General features: G+C 42.4%; 1 protein-coding gene across 1 annotated transcript in view; it reads right to left on the bottom strand.

Moving 5' to 3' along the window:
* The window catches only part of LOC143289401 (uncharacterized), a 57538-nt gene that overhangs the window by 23765 nt on the left and 7273 nt on the right, over positions 1–26500 (bottom strand). Inside the window, exons 4-14 of the mRNA XM_076598364.1 lie at positions 26230–26301; positions 19704–19782; positions 17539–17631; positions 13769–13840; positions 9493–9646; positions 8315–8397; positions 5854–6171; positions 4528–4675; positions 2741–2820; positions 1590–1656; positions 332–445 (exon numbers count right to left, since the gene is read on the bottom strand). Of these exons, the coding sequence (XP_076454479.1) occupies positions 332–445; positions 1590–1656; positions 2741–2820; positions 4528–4675; positions 5854–6171; positions 8315–8397; positions 9493–9646; positions 13769–13840; positions 17539–17631; positions 19704–19782; positions 26230–26301 (1280 nt within the window). The remainder of the gene's footprint in view (positions 1–331; positions 446–1589; positions 1657–2740; positions 2821–4527; positions 4676–5853; positions 6172–8314; positions 8398–9492; positions 9647–13768; positions 13841–17538; positions 17632–19703; positions 19783–26229; positions 26302–26500) is intronic.

The following is a 26500-nucleotide window of genomic DNA, read 5'->3' as shown; positions in this document are numbered from 1 at the left end:
GTGAGGCCAACAGGACTGCTGCAGCTGTTCAGAAGAGGCAGGCCAGAAAGTCATGGGCAAACAAGCTCCCTGACAATGGTATGCCTGTCTTTGTCTGCCCCAACTGTCAGCGAACATTTCATGCGCAGATTGGACTATTCAGCCATCTGCGCATTCACAGATAGATTCATGAGCATCCTCCCCCCCACCCCACCACCACCCTCCCCCCATCCCCCAGCTGGATGACAACGATGGTCATCATCGATCTCGATGGACACACACCACCACCTTTTCTGTTGTACTTTTGATATCACAACACGACAAGGCATGTTCAGACCGAAGCAGTACTCACTCTGGGTAGTCCTCAGCGATGGTTTTGCCCTGCTTCACCAGCCGGGCACAGCGTACCTGCTCCTCCACTCCTCGGGGAAAGCCGTCGATAGGGACTGAACTGAAGCTGTACTTGCTGCACACATCACACACATCGTTAAACTTCAACAGGCACTACTGACAGGCGCAAGAGCCGATCGGTTAAAGCGTTGGACTTTCAATCTGAGGGTCCCGGGTTCAAATCTCGGTAACGGCGCCTGGTGGGTAAAGGGTGGAGATTTTTCCGATCTCCCAGGTCAACATATGTGCAGACCTGCTAGTGCCTGAACCCCCTCTGTGTGTATAGGCAAGCAGAAGATCAAATACGCACATTAAAGATTCTTAATCCCCATCACTGTTCTGTGGTTTATAGAAACAAGAACATACCCAGCAAGCACACCCCAAAAACAGGGGGAATCGTGCTACATAATTATGTGACCTGGTTGGAGACATAATTTGACAACAAACAAGAACGCCAGAGAATCGACAGACAGGCAGAAAATACGAAAAAACTTAACCGTATGAAGAGCACAGGAACAGGAGTCATGATGGCTGCCGGAAAAAGAGGGCGCTAGCCAGCGGGACAAAGGGGAGGTTACCTACTTCCGGGAGGTTATCGGCCGTAGTTTCGATTTCTCTGCATAGGCGGATAGTAGTTTGTACAGGACAGGAATGTCAGACCCCTGCCGGAGTCTGCACTAGTTGGGTCACGGTTAAGTATGTGTAATTAAAACAGAGTATGGCTGCCTGGCGGGGTAACTAAACAAAAAGGTCATACACATAAAATGTTACATATCCGTGTGTGGGTGTGTCGGAAACTTGACTGACACAAAAAACAAATGATGAGCACTCAAAGGCAGTTGTCATTTGGCTCTACCCATGTAGGCAGCCTGTTGCACAAATGACACAGTGTGTGTAAAGTGTTTACAGCTTGGTCTCGGACCAAAGGTAGCTGCTAGCTTCAGTTTCAGTTTCAGTAGCTCAAGGAGGCGTCACTGCGTTCGGACAAAACCATATACGCTACACCACATCTGCCAAGCAGATGCCTGACCAGCAGCGTAACCCAACGCGCTTAGTCAGGCCTTGAGAAAAAAAGGTAGCTGCTAACAAGCATCTATATCATCACCATCACTCCCTTGTCTGAAGGGCTTTGGGTCTGAATGGACAATAAAAAAATGTCAGAGTCTCACTTCCACCCCTCTCCCTTCCCCCTTTCCCAGGCACCAGTGAAAAAGACAGACCTGTGCGCTTTCTCCATCGGCTGGAAACACCTCAGTTCTGTGTCTTCCGATAACGGAACCTCGTCATCTGAAATCAGCATACATGTCAGTTTGACAGCGTTCTGGTTTCCACATCAACACCACATCAGTTTTTGACCCAGACATCCACATCAACACCATCAGTTTTTGACCCTGACATCAACACCACATCAGTTTTTGACCCTGACATCAACATCAACACCACATCAGTTTTTGACCCTGACATCAACACCACATCAGTTTTTGACCCTGACATCAACATCAACACCACATCAGTTTTTGCCCTGACATCAACACCACATCAGTTTTTGACCCTGACATCAACACCATCAGTTTTTGACCCTGACATCAACATCAACACCACATCAGTTTTTGACCTGACATCAACATCAACACCACATCAGTTTTTGACCTGACATCAACATCAACACCACATCAGTTTTTGACCTGACATCAACATCAACACCACATCAGTTTTTGACCTGACATCAACATCAACACCACATCAGTTTTTGACTCTGACATCAACATCAACACCACATCAGTTTTTGACCCTGACATCAACATCAACACCACATCAGTTTTTGACCCTGACATCAACATCAACACCACATCAGTTTTTGACCCTGACATCAACATCAACACCAGACATGTGTGCTGTACTGATTGCTTTCAGATCTATTTTTAATGACACCCAGTTATCACTTTCCAGTTTATTTCCTGATGACACCAAGTTATCTGATGACACCAAGTTATCACTTTCCAATTTACTTCCTAAAGACACCAAGTTATCTGATGACACCAAGTTATCACATTCCAATTTATTTCCTGATGACACCAAGTTATCTGATGACACCAAGTTATCACATTCCAATTCATTTCCTGATGACACCAAGTTATCGCATTCCAATTCATTTCCTGATGACACCAAGTTATCGCTTTCCAATTTATTTCCTGATGACACCAAGTTATCGCTTTCCAATTTATTTCCTGATGACACCAAGTTATCTGATGACACCCAGTTATCGCTTTCCATAGGTCAAGGCTGAAGAACAATCATGCCACAGAGTCTGAATGTTATGTTGTTATCTTCTTCCGCTGCCCAGTGTGACATAATCCGTGTGATAACGTACATTTGGTGAGGTCCAGGCCAGCCTTTCCCTCTTCAGTCTGCTGTATCACATTCAGCATCTTGGCCAGATGTCCCCAGATACTGTGAACACAGATGACACGCACATGATGCCATAGCCTGACACACACATACCATGATCTGACACATACATGATATTCTTACTTGACACACACATACTACCATAACTTGAGACATGCATGATACCATAACTTGACACGCACTTGATACTGTAATCTGACGCACACGTAATACCATAATTTGAAACATGGATAATATCGTAACTTGACATACACACACAAAACCACAATCTTACACACACTTGATACCATAACTTGATACACACACATACCGTAACTTGACACATGGATAAAGGAATCTGACACACAGTGACACACACAATACCATAATTTGACACACACATGATACCATAATTTGACACACACGATACCATAATTTGACACACACATAATACTATAACTTGACAAATGGATGATATAGTAACTTGACACACACATGATACCATAACTTAACACACAAATGATACCGTAATTTGACAGACACATGATACCATAACTTGACATGGACATGATACCATTACTTGACAAACAAATGATACCATAACTTGTCTGGAGCTATAAAAAGATGCCACACATGTGATGCTCAGGATTGTGGCAATGTACGACTGGTGACTGGTAAACAATGGGGATGGGAGGGGGAGGGTGTAATGGTGTGATCTGAACGGTTGAAAGATTGCTGATTGTTACCCCTTGTATCCAGCACTTTATTTCATCATTCACAGTGGAGTGATGGCCTAGAGGTAACGCGTCCGCCTAGAAAGCCAGAGAATCTAAGCGCACTGGTTCGAATCACGGCTCAGTCGCCGGTATTTTCTCCCTCTCCACTAGACCTTGAGTGGTGGTCTGGACGCTAGTCATTCGGATGAGACGATAAACTGAGGTCCAGTGTGAAGCATGCACTTAGCGCACGTAAAAGAACCCACGGCAACAAAAGGGCTGTCCCAGGCAAAATTCTGTAGAAAAATCCACTTTGATAGGAAAAACAAATAAAACTGCACGCAGGAAAAAATACAGAACAAATGGGTGGCGCTCTCAGCGTAGCAACACACTACTCCCTGTGGAGAGCGGCCCAAATTTCACACAGAGAAATCTGTTATGGCAAAAAAGAGAAATACAATCCAATACATTATACATAAAATCCATTGAATGTCAATTATAACTGTGCTTCTTTTATGCATGTATTTAAATGTTATACATGTATATAAATGTAAACTGTTATTGCTTTTATCTTAGCTCTTTACAAAAGTTTGCATGCGTGTGTGTGTGTGTGTTTGTTTGCGCACATGCATATGTATTCACCTGAGTGTGTCTGTATGAGTGTATGTGTGTGTATGTGCATGCGTGTATGTGAGTGTATGTGCATGCGTGTATGTGTGTGTAAAGCCAAAACTCACTTAAAGCAGGCACAGGAGGCAACGTGATCAGACAAATGTTACACATATATATATAAATGTTAACTGCGATTGCTCTTAGTTTTCAATACTCAAAAGTGTGTGTGTATCTCTGTGTGTGTCTGTGTCTGTGCAAGCGTGCATATGTGCGCATGCATGTGTAAATGGGCACTCGAGTTTGACTGCAACAGGCATGTTTTGAGTGTGTGTGGAACTGGGAAAAAATAAATAGGAGCTTGGAGGAACCCCACCAAAAAACAGAAAAAAAAAAGAAAGAAAAACAACAACAAAGGTTTGTGAAAAAAAACCCGCTGACTGACTTGGAGCAGGCAAAGGGAGGCGATGTGATGAGGTCAGGGGAGGTAATGAGCCAGTCCAGCAGCACCTGCACCGCGGGCAGAGTGGGGCTCTCCCTGGCCTTCACGCCCACCACGGGGGTGTGTTGGACCAACAGTTCAAGCACGGACGCTGCACGCACAGCAAGTCAAATCCCGTTTGTCACCTGTCCAAAGAACTTACCACATGGTGCTGTTGCTCACAATGCACACATAAAATCGTGTATGGGCGCAATAGCCGAATGGTTAACTCACTCAGTACGGCCAGTCCTCTCTTCTCCTCTACACAGACCCCTCGGATGTCCAGTGGGTGTCTGAATGACCCAACCTTTAGCTTCCGTCGTCAGAACTGTGGTATTCTTTGTCAACATTCACGTCTTCAGTATAAAAGCCTTCCGCTTGCAATATTTTGATGATGGTAATTGGGGTGAAACGCTGTTAACTTTGACTCTTTCGCCGTTCGTATGGAGAGAGTTAAAGCATTGCACTTTCAATCTGAGGGTCCCAGGTTTGAATCTCGGTAACAAACAGCGCCTGGTGGGTAAAGGGTGGAGATTTTTACGATCTCCCAGGTCAACATATGTGCAGACCTGCCAGTGCCTGAACCCCCTTCGTGTATATACGCACGCAGAAGATCAAATACGCACGTTAAAGATCCTGTAATCCATGTCAGCGTTCGGTGGGTTATGGAAACAATAACATACCCAGCATGCACACCCCCGAAAACGGAGTATGGCTGCCTACATGGAGGGGTAAATAAACAAAAACGGTCATACACGTAAAATGTTAAATGTTTGTCTGTGTGTGTATGTGTGCGTGCCTGAAATATGATTGAATGAGACAGGGAACGAATGATGAGCGCCCAGTGGCAGCCATCACTCAGCTCTACCCAGGTAGGCAGCCTGCTGTGCAAAGGACCCCCGATATTTGTAAAGTGCTTAGAGCTTGGTCTGCAACCAAGGATAGGCGCTATAGTTTCCATAGCAATCAATCAATCAATCAATATACACACACAGCACAAGAAGAAGAGGAAGACAAAGAAGAAGAAGAAGCAAAATAAAGAAAAATGAAAGAGAAGATGAAGAAGAAAAGGTAGAAGAAAAAGAAAGAAAGAAGAAAAAAAGAAAAGAAAGAAAGAAAGAAGAAGAAGAAGAAGAAGAAGAAGAAGAAGAAGAAGAAGAAGAAGAAGAAGAAAGCGGCAAACGAAAGAAAGAAGAAGAAAGAAAGAAGAAGAAGAAAGCGGCAAACGAAAGAAAGAAAGAGGACGTAGAAGCAGCACACAGCAGCCACCCCACACAAAGCCACACCCACCAGTGAAGGCCAGAATGACATCCACGCTCTTCTGCTCCTCCGTGCTCAGCATCGACTCGGCCATCCCTCCCGCCACCCTGCCCCCACCCCCACCACCCTCCCCGTCACCTCCCCCCTCGCCCCCCTTGGGGCTGGAGGCGGAGGAGAGTGACGGGGAGGAGAGGTCGCCGCCGGAGGGCACGTGTCGCAGGGAGTTGAGCGTGAAGATGGTGACGGCCACGCACTGCACCAGCACACCGCCGCTGAACATCTGGGCCAGCAGCAGGGAGGGCAGGCAGGACAGGATCCGCCCGCACAGGTACGACGCTCGCCGCAGGTCTGTTAACATGTGCGTGCGTGCGCACACACACACACACACACATGCACACACACACACATGCGTGTCTGATAAAACACATTCACAATGCAACATACATTTCAAGGTGTAGGTCTGATAAAACACATTCACAACACACCATACATTTCAAAGTGTAGGTCTGATAAAACACATTCACAACACACCATACATTTCAAAGTGTAGGTCTGATAAAACACATTCACAACACACCATACATTTCAAAGTGTAGGTCTGATATAAAAAAACATTCACAACACACACACATGCAAGTCTGATAAAACACATTCACAACACACTGTACATTTCAAAGTGTGTGCCTGAAAAACACATTCACAATGCGCTGAGCATTTCAAAGTGTGTGTCTGTTAAAACACATTCACAACACACATGCATGTCTGATAAAACATATTCACAACAAACTGTACATTTCAAGGTGTAGGTCTGATAAAGAAAAACATTCACAACACACACACACATGCTCATCTGATAAAACACATTCACAACACACTGTGTATTTCAAAGTCTGTGTTTGATCAAACACATTCACAACACACTGTGTATTTCTCAGTCTGTGATAAAACACATTCACAACACAATGTGTATTTCAAAGTCTGTGTTTGATAAAACACATTCACAACACAATGTGTATTTCAAAGTCTGTTTGATAAAACACATTCACAACACACTGTGTATTTCAAAGTCTGTGTTTGATCAAACACATTCATAACACACTGTGTATTTCAAAGCCTGTGTTTGATAAAACACATTCATAACACAATGTGTATTTCAAAGTCTGTGTTTGATAAAACACATTCACAACACAATGTGTATTTCAAAGTCTGTTTGATAAAACACATTCACAACACACTGTGTATTACAAAGTCTGTGTTTGATCAAACATATTCACAACACACTGTGTGTTTCAAAGTTTGTGTCTGATAAAACACATTCACAACACAATGTGTATTTCAAAGTCTGTGTTTGATCAAACACATTCACAACACACTGTGTACTTCAAAGTCTGTTTCTGATAAAACACATTCACAACACAATGTGTATTTCAAAGTCTGTGTTTGATAAAACACATTCACAACACAATGTGTATTTCAAAGTCTGTTTGATAAAACACATTCACAACACACTGTGTATTACAAAGTCTGTGTTTGATCAAACATATTCACAACACACTGTGTGTTTCAAAGTTTGTGTCTGATAAAACACATTCACAACACAATGTGTATTTCAAAGTCTGTGTTTGATCAAACACAATCACAACACACTGTGTACTTCAAAGCCTGTTTCTGATAAAACACATTCACAACACACTGTGTATTTCAAAGCCTGTGGCTGATAAAACACATTCGCAACACACTGTGTATTTCAAAGTCTGTGTCTGATAAAACACATTCACAACACACTGTGTATTTCAATGCCTGTGTCTGATAAAACACATTCACAACACACTGTGTATTTCAAAGCCTGTGTGTGATAAAACGCATTCACAACACACTGTGCATTTCAAAGTCTGTGTCTGATAAAACACATTCACAACACACTGTGTATTTCAAAGTCTGTGTCCGATAAAACGCATTCACAACACACTGGATTTCAAAGCCTGTGTCTGATAAAACACATTCACAACACACTGTGTATTTCAAAGCCTGTGTCTGATAAAACACATTCACAACACACTGTGTATTTCAAAGCCTGTGTCTGATAAAACACATTCACAACACACTGTGTATTTCAAAGCCTGTGTGTGATAAAACACATTCACAACACACTGTGCATTTCAAAGCCTGTGTCTGATAAAACACATTCACAACACACTGTGTATTTCAAAGTCTGTGTCCGATAAAACGCATTCACAACACACTGGATTTCAAAGCCTGTGTCTGATAAAACACATTCACAACACACTGTGTATTTCAAAGCCTGTGTGTGATAAAACACATTCACAACACACTGTGTATTTCAAAGCCTGTGTCTGATAAAACACATTCACAACACACTGTGTATTTCAAAGCCTGTGTCTGATAAAACACATTCACAACACACTGTGTATTTCAAAGCCTGTGTGTGATAATACACATTCACAACACACTGTGTATTTCAAAGCTTCACCTGCAGCAAGGTGCAGCAATGCCTGAAACTGCAGGAAAGCGTTGACAAACTCGTTTTGCGCCATTTTACCCTTGAACTCTGACCTGTAACACATACCATTACACATTCATTTCTGACCGTAGCCCTCGCATGTGCTGCGTTTGTTGGGTAAACAACAAATCAAATTAAATCAAATCAAATCAAAAACACTTTATTAATCCACATGGAAATTAAGTTGTGCAATCACAGGCTCATTGTAAACACTGGCATAAAATCATGCGCAACATAAGAAGAGGTTAAAACTAGTCAAATAAGAATTCCCAAAGCTGACGATATACTAACCCCCACACACACATACTCATGTTAAGACAATAGGGTATTGCACAACAATATTAACAAATGAAAACATCCAACAAAAAAAAGGGTATAGATTACTAAAAATGAAATGCACGCACGCACGCATACACACCCACACACATGCACACACACACACATGCACACACACACACACACACACACACACACACACACACACACACACACACACACGTTAAGACCATAAGGTATTGTACAACAATACATAAATAAAAACATCAAGGGAATAAATTGTATATATAAGTAAAATGCACGCACACACACTCACACACACTCATTCACACACACACTCACACACACAGAGTTGAGTCTCCGCAGCAAAAGCTAACGACCGCAGGTAATAAACCATGCAACATGTGTGGATGTTTCATCATTATCAATTTCAGTTGCTGTTTTCTTTGATTAAAAAAACAAAACAAAACAGGAAGTGAAAAAAAATAAATCTGCAGCATGCAGCCTATGAGTATTATATGTCTTTTTTTCCCCCTCACATTTCATTCTAATGTGATGGATCTGAAAATGGATGTGTATCTCTGTCTGTCTGTCTGTCTGTCTATCTACCTGTCTACCTGTCTGTCTATCTATCGATCTATATCTATGTGTATATTTATGTGTCTATGTGTTAAACTATCTATCTATCTCTACCTCTCTTTCTATCTATCTATCTGTATATTTATGTGTCTATGTGTTAAACTATCTATCTATCTCTACCTCTCTTTCTATCTATCTATCTATATGCACTGTTTAGCACTGTGATTTATGTACATTGAAAACAAACTGAACGAATACAACTATCCGCAGAAGAAAGAGGAAAAGCAACAGACGTGTCCTTGACGAGCTTGGAGTAGAACTTCTCCAGGTTGGTGGCGGCGGCTGGGAAGGGGTGCCTCACGGCCAGACTGCGCACGTAATAGAACACCGACGACAGTTTGTTGTTGCGGTTCACCTCCAGGATGGCCAGCTGGTTGTAGGGCTGACCTGCAGCACACAGCACAGCGCAGCGCAGCGCAGCGTGGTTACCACAGGTGATCCGTGAGACAGGGGGGTGAGTGGCTCAACACGTCCACCTCCTACTGAGCTCCTTCATCGCTACTGAGGACTTTGACCGGACAGTGCACCGCCATTGACCACTTTTGTCAACATCGAGGGGGTCATGTTAACGTAATGAGTGGAGTGATGGCCGAGAGGTAACACGTCCGCCTAGGAAGCGAGAGAATCTGAGCGCGCTGGTTCAAATCACGGCTCAGCCGCCGATATTTTCTCCCCCTCCTCTAGACCTTGAGTGGTGGTCTGGACGCTAGTCATTTGGATGAGACGATAAACCGAGGTCCCGTGTGCAGCATGCACTTAGCGCACGTAAAAAAACCCACGGCAACGAAAGGGTTGTCCCTGGCAAAATTCTGTAGAAAAATCCACTTCGATAGGAAAAACATATAAAAAAACTGCACATAGGAAAAAAATACTAAAAAAAAAAAGGGTGGCGCTGTAGTGTAGCGACGCGCTCTCCCTGGGGAGAGCAGCCCAAATGTCACAGAGAGAAATCTGTTGTGATAAAAAGAAATAGAAATACAAAAGAAACACTAAAGAAATAATAAACCAGACCATTTTTCACACTGTAACAATGCTCTCAACAGCTGCGGCCAGTTCCCCAGCGGTAGAACAATGACTAACGTTTGCCCACTGGCTGACTTTGAAGTGGACAAGTCCATTGCGTTGCTTTGACACGAACCGAGGCCTGTGACTGACAGCACTGTGTCTACAATTTTGTATTTGTATTTCTTTTTATCACAACAAATTTCTCTGTGTGAAATTCGGGCTGCTCTCCCCAGGAAGAGTGCGTCGCTATACTACAGCGCCACCCATTTTTTTGTATTTTTTCCTGCGTGCAGTTTTATTTGTTTTTCCTATCAAAGTGGATTTTTCTACAGAATTTTGCCAGGAACACCCCTTCTTTTGCCGTGGGTTCTTTTACGTGCGCTAAGTGCATGCTGCACACGGGACCTCGGTTTATCATCTCATCCGAATGACAAGCGTCCAGACCACCACTCAAGGTCTAGTGGAGGGGGAAAAAATATCGGCGGCTGAGCCGTGATTCGAACCAGCGCGCTCAGATTCTCTCGCTTCCTAGGCGGACGCGTTACCTCTAGGCCATCACTCCACTCCACAATACTTGGTAATTAACAAATAATGAGGCCAGGAGACGATATGATTAACAAATAGTAAAGAGCGGTAACTCTCTCCATTACACAAGGTACACAACTTCAAGTCAGTGATGCTTACGCTACCGATTCAGCTAGCACACAGGTAAATAAAAGGTACATTGGAACAAACCCAGACACTTCCTAGCACACAGGTAAATAAAAGGTACATTGGAACAAACCCAGACACTTCCTAGCACACAGGTAAATAAAAGGTACATTAGAACAAACCCAGACACTTCCTAGCACACAGGTAAATAAAAGGTACATTGGAACAAACCCATACACTTCCTAGCACACAGGTAAATAAAAGGTACATTGGAACAAACCCAGACACTGAGGAAGTGTCTGGGTTTGTTCCAATGTACCTTTTATTTACCTGTGTGCTAGCTGAATCGGTAGCGTAAGCATCACTGATTTGAAGTTGTGTACCTTGTGTAATGGAGAGAGTTACCACTCTTTACTATTTACAATACTTGGTGCTAGGGAGTGCTTTTCACACAGAGACTTGGGGGCGAAAGAGTTAAAGGTCAAAGGTCAAAGGTCCAGCAGCTTTCAATGGCCAATGGGGCAGTGAACTGATATCCGTTGTGTCTGAGGCTTTCCTCCTGATGGTTCTACCGCCACAACCAAAGTCGGGTACAGATGCTAGTCCTTCAAATGAGACCAAGCTCATGTGTGTAGCATGCACCTAGCGTATATAAAGTCAGGTACAGATGCTAGTCCTTCAAATGAGACCAAGCTCCCGTGTGTAGCATGCACCTAGCGTATATCAAGTCAGGTGCAGATGCTAGTCCTTTGGATGAGACCAAGCTCCCGTGTGTAGCATGCACCTAGCGTATATCAAGTCAGGTACAGATGCTAGTCCTTTGGATGAGACCAAGCTCCCGTGTGTAGCATGCACCTAGCGTATATCAAGTCAGGTGCAGATGCTAGTCCTTTGGATCAGACCAAGCTCCTGTGTGTAGCATGCACCTTGCGTATATCAAGTCAGGTACAGATGCTAGTCCTTTGGATCAGACCAAGCTCCCGTGTGTAGCATGCACCTAGCGTATATCAAGTCAGGTACAGATGCTAGTCATTTGGATGAGACCAAGCTCCCGTTTGTAGCATGCACCTAGCACATGTAAAGGAACCCATGACAACTAAAGGGTTGTCCATGGACAGAGCTATGTAGCACAATGCACTTTGACAGGAAAACCAACACACCACCAGCCAGTAACAAGACAGGTGGTGGTGCACTGCAGACACATTGTCTCCCTGGACAGAACCACACCACATTTCAAAATGTTCTGTGACGAAAGAGAAAGACAGTAATCACAATACAATACAAACAATACAATACAAACAACACAATACAATACGAACAATACAATACACCAAATTTCAAAATGTCCTGTGACGAAAGAGAAACACAGTAATCACAATACAAACGATACAATACAATACAAACAAGAGAGGCAAGGCCTTCAAGACTCACTTGTGATACACTTAAAAAAAAAAAACAAGCTTTTTATGTATTGAGTATAATTTCAAAATGTAATGTTTAAGATGAGAAAGATCAGTTTAAAGCAAATTAAGTCCCCTAACATTAATTACAGAGTAATTTCCCTTTTTTACTATCTGCACCAAAACGTTTGCAAAATAAATAAAACTTCCATGCTTAGCAAAAGAAGTTCCTGTTTGAACAAAAAATGATAATAATGACTGCTCTTGTTGTTGGGTCAGAATATCAGATCAAAGTGCCAAGTTTAGAGAATACAAAAAATATAAATATAACAGTAAATGCAGTTTGCATATAATTAGGCTTCATTTTTTTTTTTTTTTTTTTTTTTGTGCCCATCCCAGAGGTGCAATATTGTTTTAAACAAGATGACTGGAAAGAACTGAATTTTTCCTATTTTTATGCCTAATTTGGTGTCAACAGACAAAGTATTTGCAGAGAAAATGTCAATGTTAAAGTTTACCATGGACACACAGACACATAGACACAGACACACACACACACACAGAGACAACCAAACACCGAGTTAAAACATAGACTCACTTTGTTTACACAAGTGAGTCAAAAAGGAAGACACATTAGATACCCCCCAAAAATGGAGTATGGCTCTGAATCTGTACGGCTGCCTACAAGCTGAAAGTTGGCCTGGAGGTAACGTGTCCACCGAGGAAGTGAGAGAATCTGTTCAAATCACACCAGCCATCACCAGTGTTTTCTCCCCCTCCACAAGACCCTGAGCCGTGGTCTGGATGCTAGTCATTCGGATGAGATGATAAACCGAGGTCCCGTGTGCAGCATGCATTTAGCGCACGTAAAAGAACCCACAGCAACACTGGCAAAATTCTGTAGAAAAATCCACTTGAATAATATGTTGACAAAAAAGAGTAATACAATACAATACAATACAGTACAATGTGGGGTAAAAACAGTCATACACCTAAAAGCCCTCTCATGTACATACGAGTGAACGTGAAAGTTGCAGCCAACAAAGGAAGAAGGAGAAGAAGAAGAATACATACAAAGAGTTTTCAACACTAAGGTGTGCATGAAGGCATCAGATGCACACACACAGTTTCAGTTTCAGTTTCAGTAGCTCAAGGAGGAGTCACTGCGTTCGGACAAATCCATATACGCTACACCACATCTGCCAAGCAGATGCCTGACCAGCAGTGTAACCCAACGCGCTTAGTCAGGCCTTGAGAAAAAAAAGAAAAAAAAAAAAGAAAAAAAAAGAAAGGTGAATAAATAATAGATAAGCTTACATAAATAAATAAATAATAATTATAATATGAAAAAAGGATAGTAGTAGTAATAATAATAATAATAAAATAATAATAATAATTAATAAATAAATAAATACACACAATATATAAGTACACACAGAGATCAGTGACTGACCGTTCTGTGGAGAGAGGTTGACGGCGTGACGGTAGTACGTCTGGGCCTGCTCTGTCTGTTGTCTGTAGCGAGCTGAAACAACACACTGCAGTCTGTCACTGATTCACGACACACTGTCACCGCTTCACGACACACTGTCACCGCTTTACAACACACTGCAGTCTGTCACTGCTTCACGACACACTGTCACCGCTTCACAACACACTGTCACCGCTTCACAACACACTGCCACTGCTTCACAACACACTGCAGTCTGTCACTGGTTCACGACACACTGCCACTGCTTCACGACACACTGCCACTGCTTCACGACACACTGTCACCGCTTCACAACACACTGCAGTCTGTCACTGCTTCACGACACACTGTCACCGCTTCACGACACACTGTCACCGCTTCACAACACACTGCCACTGCTTCACAACACACTGCAGTCTGTCACTGGTTCACGACACACTGCCACTGCTTCACAACACACTGTCACTGCTTCACGACACACTGTCACTGCTTCACAACACACTGCAGTCTGTCACTGCTTCACGACACACTGTCACCGCTTCACAACACACTGTCACTGCTTCACGACACACTGTCACTGATTCACAACACACTGTCACTGCTTCACAACACACTGTCACTGCTTCACAACACACTGCAGTCTGTCACTGCTTCACAACACACTGTCACCGCTTCACGACACACTGTCACCACTTCACGACACACTGCCACTGCTTCACGACACACTGTCACCGCTTCACAACACACTGCAGTCTGTCACTGCTTCACGACACACTGTCACCGCTTCACGACACACTGTCACTGCTTCACAACACACTGCCACTGCTTCACAACACACTGCAGTCTGTCACTGGTTCACGACACACTGCCACTGCTTCACAACACACTGTCACTGCTTCACGACACACTGTCACCGCTTCACAACACACTGCAGTCTGTCACTGCTTCACGACACACTGTCACCGCTTCACAACACACTGTCACTGCTTCACGACACACTGTCACTGATTCACAACACACTGTCACTGATTCACAACACACTGTCACTGCTTCACAACACACTGCAGTCTGTCACTGCTTCACGACACACTGTCACCGCTTCACAACACACTGTCACTGCTTCACGACACACTGTCACTGCTTCACAACACACTGTCACTGCTTCACAACACACTGCAGTCTGTCACTGCTTCACGACACACTGCCACTGCTTCACGACACACTGTCACTGCTTCACGACACACTGCCATCACAACACACTGTCACTGCTTCACAACACACTGTCACTGCTTCACGACACACTGTCACCGCTTCACAACACACTGCAGTCTGTCACTGCTTCACGACACACTGTCACTGCTTCACGACACACTGTCACCGCTTCACAACACACTGTCACCGCTTCACAACACACTGTCACTGCTTCACAACACACTGTCACTGCTTCACAACACACTGTCACTGCTTCACAACACACTGCCACTGCTTCACAACACACTGCAGTCTGTCACTGCTTCACAACACACTGCCACTGCTTCACGACACACTGCCACTGCTTCACGACACACTGTCACTGCTTCACAACACACTGCCACTGCTTCACAACACACTCCAGTCTGTCACTGCTTCACGACACACTGTCACTGCTTCACGACACACTGCAGTCTGTCACTGCTTCACAACACACTCCAATCTGTCACTGCTTCACAACACACTCCAGTCTGTCACTGCTTCACAACACACTGCAGTCTGTCACTGCTTCACAACACACTCCAATCTGTCACTGCTTCACAACACACTCCAGTCTGTCACTGCTTCACAACACACTGTCACTGCTTCACAACACACCCCAGTCTGTCACTGCTTCACAACACACTGTCACTGCTTCACAACACACTGTCACTGCTTCACAACACACCCCAGTCTGTCACTGCTTCACAACACTCCAATCTGTCACTGCTTCACAACACACTGTCACTGCTTCACAACACACTCCAGTCTGTCACTGCTTCACAACACTCCAATCTGTCACTGCTTCACAACACACTGTCACTGCTTCACAACACACTGTCACTGCTTCACAACACACTGTCACTGCTTCACAACACACTCCAATCTGTCACTGCTTCACAACACACTGCCACTGCTTCACAGCACACTGCCACTGCTTCACAACACACTCCAATCTGTCACTGCTTCACAACACACTCCAGTCTGTCACTGCTTCACAACACACTGTCACTGCTTCACAACACACTGTCACTGCTTCACGACACACTGTCACTGCTTCACAACACACCCCAGTCTGTCACTGCTTCACAACACACTGTCACTGCTTCACAACACACTGCCACTGCTTCACAACACACTGTCACTGCTTCACAACACACTCCAATCTGTCACTGCTTCACAACACACTCTAGTCTGTCACTGCTTCACAACACACTGTCACTGCTTCACAACACACTCCAGTTACCTATATCCCCCAGATATCAGAACATGACAACCCACAGTTACCTATGTCAGAACAAGACAACACAGTTACCTATGTCAGAACAAGACAACACAGTTACCTATGTCAGAACAAGACAACACACAGTTACCTATGTCAGAACAAGACAACACATAGTTACCTATGTCAGAACAAGACAACACAGTTACCTATGTCAGAACAAGACAACACATAGTTACCTATGTCAGAACCAGACAACACAGTTACCTATGTCAGAACAAGACTACATAGTTACCTATGTCAGAACCAGACAACACATAGTTACCTATGTCAGAACAAGACAACACACAGTTACCTATGTCAGAACAAGACAACACATAGTTACCTAAGTCAGAACAAGACAACACACAGTTACCTATGTCAGAACGAGACAACACACAGTTACCTATGTCAGACAACACACAGTTACCTATGTCAGACAACACACAGTTACCTATGTCAGAACAAGACAACACACAGTTACCTATGTCAGAACAAGACAACACACAGTTACCTATGTCAGAACAAGACAACACACAGTTACCTATGTCAGAACAAGACAACCCACAGTTACCTATGTCAGACAACACACAGTTACCTATGTCAGAACAAGACAACACACAGTTACCTATGTCAGAACAAGACAACACACAGTTACCTATGTCAGAACAAGACAACACACAGTTACCTATGTCAGAACAAGACAACACACAGTTACCTATGTCAGAACAAGACAACACACAGTTACCTATGTCAGAACAAGACAACACACAGTTACCTGTGTCAGAACAAGACAACACACAGTTACCTATGTCAGAACAAGACAACACACAGTTACCTGTGTCAGAACAAGACAACACACAGTTACCTATGTCAGAACAAGACAACACACAGTCACCTATGTCAGAACAAGACAACACACAGTTACCTATGTCAGAACAAGACAACACACAGTTACCTGTGTCAGAACAAGACAACACACAGTTACCTATGTCAGAACAAGACAACACACACTTACCTATGTCAGAACAAGACAACACACAGTTACCTATGTCAGAACAAGACAACATACAGTTACCTGTGTCAGAACAAGACAACACACAGTTACCTATGTCAGACAACACACAGTTACCTATGTCAGAATGAGACAACACACAGTTACCTAAGTCAGAACAAGACAACACACAGTTACCTATGTCCCCCAGATATCAGAACAAGACAACACACAGTTACCTATGTCAGAACAAGACAACACAGTTACCTATGTCCCCCAGATGCACCAGGCAGTACTGGCAGATGTACAAACAAGAGTTCCGCTTTGGTGGAGTGATCCTGGCCCTCAGCTGTGTCTTTTCTGCACACAGAGTACAAACATGGAAACAAAGGACATTCCTTCTTCTTCTTCTGCGTTCACTCGTACGCACACGAGTGGGCTTTTACGTGTATGACCATTTTTACCCCCGCCATGTAGGCAGCCATACTCCGTTTTCGGGGGTGTGCATGCTGGGTATGTTCTTGTTTCCATAACCCACCGAACGCTGACATGGATTACAGGATCTTTAACGTGCGTATTTGATCTTCTGCTTGCATATACACACGAAGGGGGTTCAGGCACTAGCAGGTCTGCACATATGTTGACCTGGGAGATCGTAAAAATCTCCAACCTTTACCCACCAGGTGCCATCATCGTGATTCGAACCCGGGACCCTCAGATTGACAGTCCAACGCTTTAACCACTCGGCTATTGCGCCCGTCAAAGGACATTCCAAAACTGACAAAAAAACAGGGAACACTGATAGATGGTTTGATACCGAGTATGGCTGGTTAGCACAATGACTCCCCCCCCCCCCCCCCCTCAATTCAAAGAAATTAAACAGAATACACAGACAGCATCAAGAACAGCAAGACCAATTCTTGTACGAGAAACAGCGTTACTGTTATGTGAAATAAATCTCCAGACCATTCCTCCCTTGAGAGCTGAAGCAAGGCAGACAAAGACACAAAAACACAGAGCAATTGTTACAACAAAACTCTTGTCTAACCCGTAAAACACGGACCCTCCACAGACAGCAAGCCAAACGCTGACACCACTAACACATCATAATAATAGTAATCCGCGTGTGTGGGGTGGGTGTGGGTGGGGGTGGGGGGGTGCGGATGTGTGCTGATTATCTGGTTGCGGTTTTCCGCAATTTATCTTTATTCCTATCTTATCTGTCTATTATAATCAGTGTGCAGTATAGTATTAGTAGGCTATGTTTATAATTATATTCAAATAATCTTTCTTAATTCTTTCTGTTTTTACATTAAGAATACTAGTTATTACCTGCAGTGTGTGGATGTATGTATGAAACGATGTAAGTGATATTTTTTACATTTGTATCTTCGTAATATTCGTAAAAGCTGTTGTTGACTTTTACAGTTATGGTCCCCATGTTGTTTACTTGTCTATGTTGTGATAATGCACCTGACCAAATTTCTCCAGTTGGAGATAATAAAGTTATTCTTACCTTATCTTAATACAAAAGAAAGTTTTCTGGAGATGGAGGGTTAGCGTTGTAGACGAAACCCGAGGTAGAAGGCCCAGTGTCAGATCATACTGTGTCAATATGAAGGCCTTTAGACCTGTAAGGCCTTTTGCCTGCTGGAAATGGGGGGAAGTGAAAGCCCCCATAACTGTATAGAGGGATTTTTATCATCTAAAAGTGCGCAAGGCTTATTACTGAGTAATGAAATGAGTTTTGTATTTTAATTTTTGAAAGTAAGTGCCAACTCGATTTTTCTAAGTATTCACTGTGTCCGTCAGTCGATTGTGATCATGCCTTACTATGAGCTCGATGGCCCAATTGGGCCAAGTAGTTTTGTGACCTGTTGTGATTCATCATCGGACACAAAACGAGAGCGCCAAAGAATCGATAGACACACAGAAAATATGAAAAAAAACTTAGCCGTATGCAGAGCACAGGAGTCAAGGTGGCTGCCGGAAAAAGAGGGCGCTGGTCAGGGATGCAAAGGGGAGGTAACCTACTTCAAGAGGTTATCGGCCGTAGCTACTTTCGTTTTCTCCGCATAGACGGGTAGTAGTTTGCACAGGACAGGAATCAGACCCCTGCCGGAGTCTGCACTAGTGGGTCACGGTTAAGTATGTGTAATTAAAATAACTTTTCATCTGACAAAATGAAATAAAAAGACATAAAAAAATCTTCTTTTTCCTTAAAAGATTCATTGGGACACACACACACTGCACAGAACTGTTCACCAGAGTTCTCCGGGTCTGTCAGCTGTGTGTCAAAAGCCCAAGTCTCTGAAATTGATAACGAAAAGAACAACGACGACAAAACATGGGACATTTTTATCATCCCAGAGGCGCAACAAGACAGACAAACATTCACACACGGCAGGAACCGTGAAAAGCACACCACTGACCCTTCATAACTCCAAAGGCAGAAGACTTGCGTCTGAACGGCAGGTCCAGGTGGAACGTGGAACAGATCAGCTGCAGGAACTGCACACACACACACACAGACAGACAGACAGACAGTTTCAGTTTCAATTCTCAAGGAGGCGTCACTGCGTTGGGACCAATCTCTATACACTACACCACTATGCAGATGCCTGACAGCAGCATAACCTAACCCACTGGTCAGGCCTTGAGTGCATATACATATATTTGTGTACCTAGGCCTTGAGTGCATATACATATATTTGTGTACCTAGGCCTTGAGTGCATATACATATATTTGTGTACCTAGGCCTTGAGTACATATACATATATTTGTGTACCTAGGCCTTGAGTGCATATACATATATTTGTGTACCTAGGCCTTGAGTGCATATACATATATTTGTGTACCTAGGCCTTGAGTGCATCTACATATATTTGTGTACCTAGGCCTTGAGTGCATATACATATATTTGTGTACCTAGGCCTTGAGTACATATACATATATTTGTGTACCTAGGCCTTGAGTGCATCTACATATATTTGTGTACCTAGGCCTTGAGTGCATCTACATATATTTGTGTACCTAGGCCTTGAGTACATATACATATATTTGTGTACCTAGGCCTTGAGTACATATACATATATTTGTGTACCTAGGCCTTGAGTACATATACATATATTTGTGTACCTAGGCCTTGAGTGCATATACATATATTTGTGTACCTAGGCCTTGAGTGCATATACATATATTTGTGTACCTAGGCCTTGAGTGCATATACCTATATTTGTGTACCTAGGCCTTGAGTGCATATACATATATTTGTGTACCTAGGCCTTGAGTGCATATACATATATTTGTGTACCTAGGCCTTGAGTGCATATACATATATTTGTGTACCTAGGCCTTGAGTGCATATACATATATTTGTGTACCTAGGCCTTGAGTGCATATACATATATTTGTGTACCTAGGCCTTGAGTACATATACATATATTTGTGTACCAAGGCCTTGAGTACATATACATATATTTGTGTACCTAGGCCTTGAGTGCATATACATATATTTGTGTACCTAGGCCTTGAGTGCATATACATATATTTGTGTACCTAGGCCTTGAGTGCATATACATATATTTGTGTACCTAGGCCTTGAGTGCATATACATATATTTGTGTACCTAGGCCTTGAGTGCATATACATATATTTGTGTACCTAGGCCTTGAGTGCATATACATATATTTGTGTACCTAGGCCTTGAGTGCATATACATATATTTGTGTACCTAGGCCTTGAGTGCATATACATATATTTGTGTACCTAGGCCTTGAGTGCATATACATATATTTGTGTACCTAGGCCTTGAGTGCATATACATATATTTGTGTACCTAGGCCTTGAGTGCATCTACATATATTTGTGTACCTAGGCCTTGAGTGCATATACCTATATTTGTGTACCTAGGCCTTGAGTGAATCTACATATATTTGTGTACCTAGGCCTTGAGTGCATATACATACATTTGTGTACCTAGGCCTTGAGTGCATCTACATATATTTGTGTACCTAGACCTTGAGTGCATATACATATATTTGTGTACCTAGGCCTTGAGTGCATATACATACATTTGTGTACCTAGGCCTTGAGTGCATCTACATATATTTGTGTACCTAGGCCTTGAGTGCATATACATACATTTGTGTACCTAGGCCTTGAGTGCATATACATATATTTGTGTACCTAGGCCTTGAGTGCATATACATATATTTGTGTACCTAGGCCTTGAGTGCATATACATACATTTGTGTACCTAGGCCTTGAGTGCATATACATATATTTGTGTACCTAGGCCTTGAGTGCATATACATATATTTGTGTACCTAGGCCTTGAGTGCATATACATACATTTGTGTACCTAGGCCTTGAGTGCATATACATATATTTGTGTACCTAGGCCTTGAGTGCATACACATATATTTGTGTACCTAGGCCTTGAGTGCATATACATACATTTGTGTACCTAGGCCTTGAGTGCATCTACATATATTTGTGTACCTAGGCCTTGAGTGCATCTACATATATTTGTGTACCTAGGCCTTGAGTGCATATACCTATATTTGTGTACCTAGGCCTTGAGTGCATCTACATATATTTGTGTACCTAGGCCTTGAGTGCATATACCTATATTTGTGTACCTAGGCCTTGAGTGCATATACATACATTTGTGTACCTAGGCCTTGAGTGCATATACATATATTTGTGTACCTAGGCCTTGAGTGCATACACATATATTTGTGTACCTAGGCCTTGAGTGCATATACATACATTTGTGTACCTAGGCCTTGAGTGCATCTACATATATTTGTGTACCTAGGCCTTGAGTGCATCTACATATATTTGTGTACCTAGGCCTTGAGTGCATATACCTATATTTGTGTACCTAGGCCTTGAGTGCATATACCTATATTTGTGTACCTAGGCCTTGAGTGCATATACCTATATTTGTGTACCTAGGCCTTGAGTGCATATACATATATTTGTGTACCTAGGCCTTGAGTGCATATACATATATTTGTGTACCTAGGCCTTGAGTGCATATACATATATTTGTGTACCTAGGCCTTGAGTGCATATACATATATTTGTGTACCTAGGCCTTGAGTACATATACATATATTTGTGTACCTAGGCCTTGAGTACATATACATATATTTGTGTACCTAGGCCTTGAGTACATATACATATATTTGTGTACCTAGGCCTTGAGTGCATATACATATATTTGTGTACCTAGGCCTTGAGTGCATATACATATATTTGTGTACCTAGGCCTTGAGTACATATACATATATTTGTGTACCTAGGCCTTGAGTACATATACATATATTTGTGTACCTAGGCCTTGAGTACATATACATATATTTGTGTACCTAGGCCTTGAGTACATATACGTATATTTGTGTACCTAGGCCTTGAGTACATATACATATATTTGTGTACCTAGGCCTTGAGTACATCTACATATATTTGTGTACCTAGGCCTTGAGTGCATATACATATATTTGTGTACCTAGGCCTTGAGTGCATCTACATATATTTGTGTACCTAGGCCTTGAGTACATATACCTATATTTGTGTACCTAGGCCTTGAGTGCATCTACATATATTTGTGTACCTAGGCCTTGAGTGCATATACCTATATTTGTGTACCTAGGCCTTGAGTGCATATACATATATTTGTGTACCTAGGCCTTGAGTGCATATACATATATTTGTGTACCTAGGCCTTGAGTACATATACATATATTTGTGTACCTAGGCCTTGAGTACATATACATATATTTGTGTACCTAGGCCTTGAGTACATATACATATATTTGTGTACCTAGGCCTTGAGTACATATACATATATTTGTGTACCTAGGCCTTGAGTGCATATACATATATTTGTGTACCTAGGCCTTGAGTGCATATACATATATTTGTGTACCTAGGCCTTGAGTGCATCTACATATATTTGTGTACCTAGGCCTTGAGTACATATACCTATATTTGTGTACCTAGGCCTTGAGTGCATCTACATATATTTGTGTACCTAGGCCTTGAGTACATATACCTATATTTGTGTACCTAGGCCTTGAGTGCATCTACATATATTTGTGTACCTAGGCCTTGAGTGCATATACCTATATTTGTGTACCTAGGCCTTGAGTGCATCTACATATATTTGTGTACCTAGGCCTTGAGTGCATATACATATATTTGTGTACCTAGGCCTTGAGTACATATACATATATTTGTGTACCTAGGCCTTGAGTACATATACATATATTTGTGTACCTAGGCCTTGAGTACATATACATATATTTGTGTACCTAGGCCTTGAGTACATATACATATATTTGTGTACCTAGGCCTTGAGTACATATACATATATTTGTGTACCTAGGCCTTGAGTACATCTACATATATTTGTGTACCTAGGCCTTGAGTACATATACATATATTTGTGTACCTAGGCCTTGAGTGCATATACATATATTTGTGTACCTAGGCCTTGAGTGCATCTACATATATTTGTGTACCTAGGCCTTGAGTACATATACCTATATTTGTGTACCTAGGCCTTGAGTGCATCTACATATATTTGTGTACCTAGGCCTTGAGTACATATACCTATATTTGTGTACCTAGGCCTTGAGTGCATCTACATATATTTGTGTACCTAGGCCTTGAGTGCATATACCTATATTTGTGTACCTAGGCCTTGAGTGCATATACATATATTTGTGTACCTAGGCCTTGAGTGCATATACATATATTTGTGTACCTAGGCCTTGAGTGCATCTACATATATTTGTGTACCTAGGCCTTGAGTGCATCTACATATATTTGTGTACCTAGGCCTTGAGTGCATATACATATATTTGTGTACCTAGGCCTTGAGTGCATATACATATATTTGTGTACCTAGGCCTTGAGTGCATATACATATATTTGTGTACCTAGGCCTTGAGTGCATCTACATATATTTGTGTACCTAGGCCTTGAGTGCATATACATATATTTGTGTACCTAGGCCTTGAGTGCATATACATATATTTGTGTACCTAGGCCTTGAGTGCATATACATATATTTGTGTACCTAGGCCTTGAGTGCATCTACATATATTTGTGTACCTAGGCCTTGAGTACATATACATATATTTGTGTACCTAGGCCTTGAGTGCATCTACATATATTTGTGTACCTAGGCCTTGAGTGCATATACCTATATTTGTGTACCTAGGCCTTGAGTACATATACCTATATTTGTGTACCTAGGCCTTGAGTGCATCTACATATATTTGTGTACCTAGGCCTTGAGTGCATATACATATATTTGTGTACCTAGGCCTTGAGTGCATATACATATATTTGTGTACCTAGGCCTTGAGTGCATATACCTATATTTGTGTACCTATCACAGTGGATTCCTTTTTACATAATTCTGCCGAAGGACAACACTTTTGTTGCCATGGGTTCTTTTTCAGTGCACCAAGTGCGAGGTGCCCACGGAACCTTGACTCATCGTCTCATCTAAAAGACTAGACGCTCAGTTTGATTTTCCACTGTTCCAGTCAAACTTGGGAGGAAGGGCCAGAGGGGGATTTGAACCCACACCCTCCAGGACTCTATATCTGGCAGCTGAGAGTCTGACCATTCTGCCACCTCCCTCCTCAGACAGACAGACAGACTGAGAGACACACCTGTCAATATAATTCAACAATGCATGCACGACATACCTGTCTATATAATTCAACAGCGCACACACGACATACCTGTCTATATAATTCAACAGCGCACACACGACATACCTGTCTATATAATTCAACAGCGCACACACGACATACCTGTCTATATAATTCAACAGCGCACACACAACATACTTGTCTATATAATTCAACAGTGCACACACGACATACCTGTCTATATAATTCAACTGCGCACACCTTACACACCTGTCTATATAATTCAACAATGCACACATGACATACCTGTCTATATAATTCAAAAGTGCACACACAACATACCTGTCTATAAAATTCAACAGTCCACACACGACATACCTGTCTATATAATTCAACCGTGCACACACGACATACCTGCCTATAATTCAACAGTGCACACACGACATACCTGTCTATATAATTCAACAGTGCACACTAAACATACCTGTCTATATAATTCAACAGTGCACACACGACATACCTGTCTATATAATTCAACAGTGCACACACAACATACCTGCCTATATAATTCAACCGTGCACACACGACATACCTGCCTATATAATTCAACCGTGCACACACGACATACCTGCCTATATAATTCAACAGTGCACACACGACATACCTGCCTATATAATTCAACAGTGCACACACGACATACCTGCCTATATAATTCAACAGCGCACACCTTACACACCTGTCTATATAATTCAACAGTGCACACACGACATACCTGTCTATATAATTCAACAGTGCACACACGACATACCTGTCTATATAATTCAACAGTGCACACAAGACATACCTGTCTATATAATTCAACAGTGCACACACGACATACCTGTCTATATAATTCAACAGTGCACACGAGACATACCTGTCTATATAATTCAACAGTGCACACAAAACATACCTGTCTACATAATTCAACAGCGCACACCTTACACACCTGTCTATATAATTCAACAGTGCACACATGACATACCTGTCTATATAATTCAACAGTGCACACATGACATACCTGTTTATATAATTCAACAGTCCACACACAACACACCTGTCTATATAATTCAACAGTGCACACACGACATACCTGTCTATAATTCAACAGTGCACACACGACATACCTGTCTATATAATTCAACAGTGCACACACAACATACATGTCTATATAATTCAACAGTGCACACACGACATACCTGCCTGTCTAAATAATTCAACCATGCACACACGACATACCTGCAGGTAAAAACCACTGGCTGTCTCCAGAAACAGATTCAGATTGGCCTGCACTTCTGCCTTCTTTGGGTTCTGTCCACACAGACACACATCATGTGACGACACTGTGACTAACACCACACATCATGTGACAACACTGTGACTAACACCACACATCATGTGACGACACTGTGACTAACACCACACATCATGTGACAACACTGTGACTAACATCACACATCATGTGACAACACTGTGACTAACACCACACATCATGTGACGACACTGTGAC

The sequence above is a fragment of the Babylonia areolata genome, chromosome 14 (genome assembly GCF_041734735.1).
Source record: "Babylonia areolata isolate BAREFJ2019XMU chromosome 14, ASM4173473v1, whole genome shotgun sequence".
NCBI classification, from domain to species: domain Eukaryota; kingdom Metazoa; phylum Mollusca; class Gastropoda; order Neogastropoda; family Buccinidae; genus Babylonia; species Babylonia areolata.
This window is presented reverse-complemented; position numbering and strand designations above follow the sequence as displayed.